Source organism: Myotis brandtii, unplaced genomic scaffold (assembly GCF_000412655.1).
Source record: "Myotis brandtii unplaced genomic scaffold, ASM41265v1 scaffold161, whole genome shotgun sequence".
NCBI classification, from domain to species: domain Eukaryota; kingdom Metazoa; phylum Chordata; class Mammalia; order Chiroptera; family Vespertilionidae; genus Myotis; species Myotis brandtii.
Genome location: NW_005355881.1, coordinates 262,825 through 263,038, shown reverse-complemented (window position 1 = coordinate 263,038; position 214 = coordinate 262,825). Strand labels below are relative to the sequence as shown.

Sequence of the window (214 nt, the reverse complement as noted above, 5' to 3'; positions counted from 1 at the left end):
GGGCTTCGGCGGCTCGGGATCTCACCCACGCCCTTGCCCAGCGACCACAACTCTTCATCGTCGAAATGGGCGTCTCCCTGGATGCCCGGGCCCGGAGGAAAGGCGTGCGCCAGGAGCCCGTCCTTCCCATCGAAGGGGTACCCGTCTCCGTGCTCTGGAGAAGCAGATGGGAAGAGAGTTAGTTGGGCGCAGGGGTGCGGGTGGTGCAGGCTGT

At 65.9% G+C, this 214-nt stretch overlaps 1 protein-coding gene across 1 annotated transcript in view; it reads right to left on the bottom strand.

Annotated features, from left to right (window-relative positions):
• The window catches only part of MMP9 (matrix metallopeptidase 9), a 7,620-nt gene that overhangs the window by 5,736 nt on the left and 1,670 nt on the right, over nucleotides 1–214 (bottom strand). Inside the window, exon 4 of the mRNA XM_005862152.2 lies at nucleotides 26–154. Within this exon, the coding sequence (XP_005862214.1) occupies nucleotides 26–154 (129 nt within the window). The remainder of the gene's footprint in view (nucleotides 1–25; nucleotides 155–214) is intronic.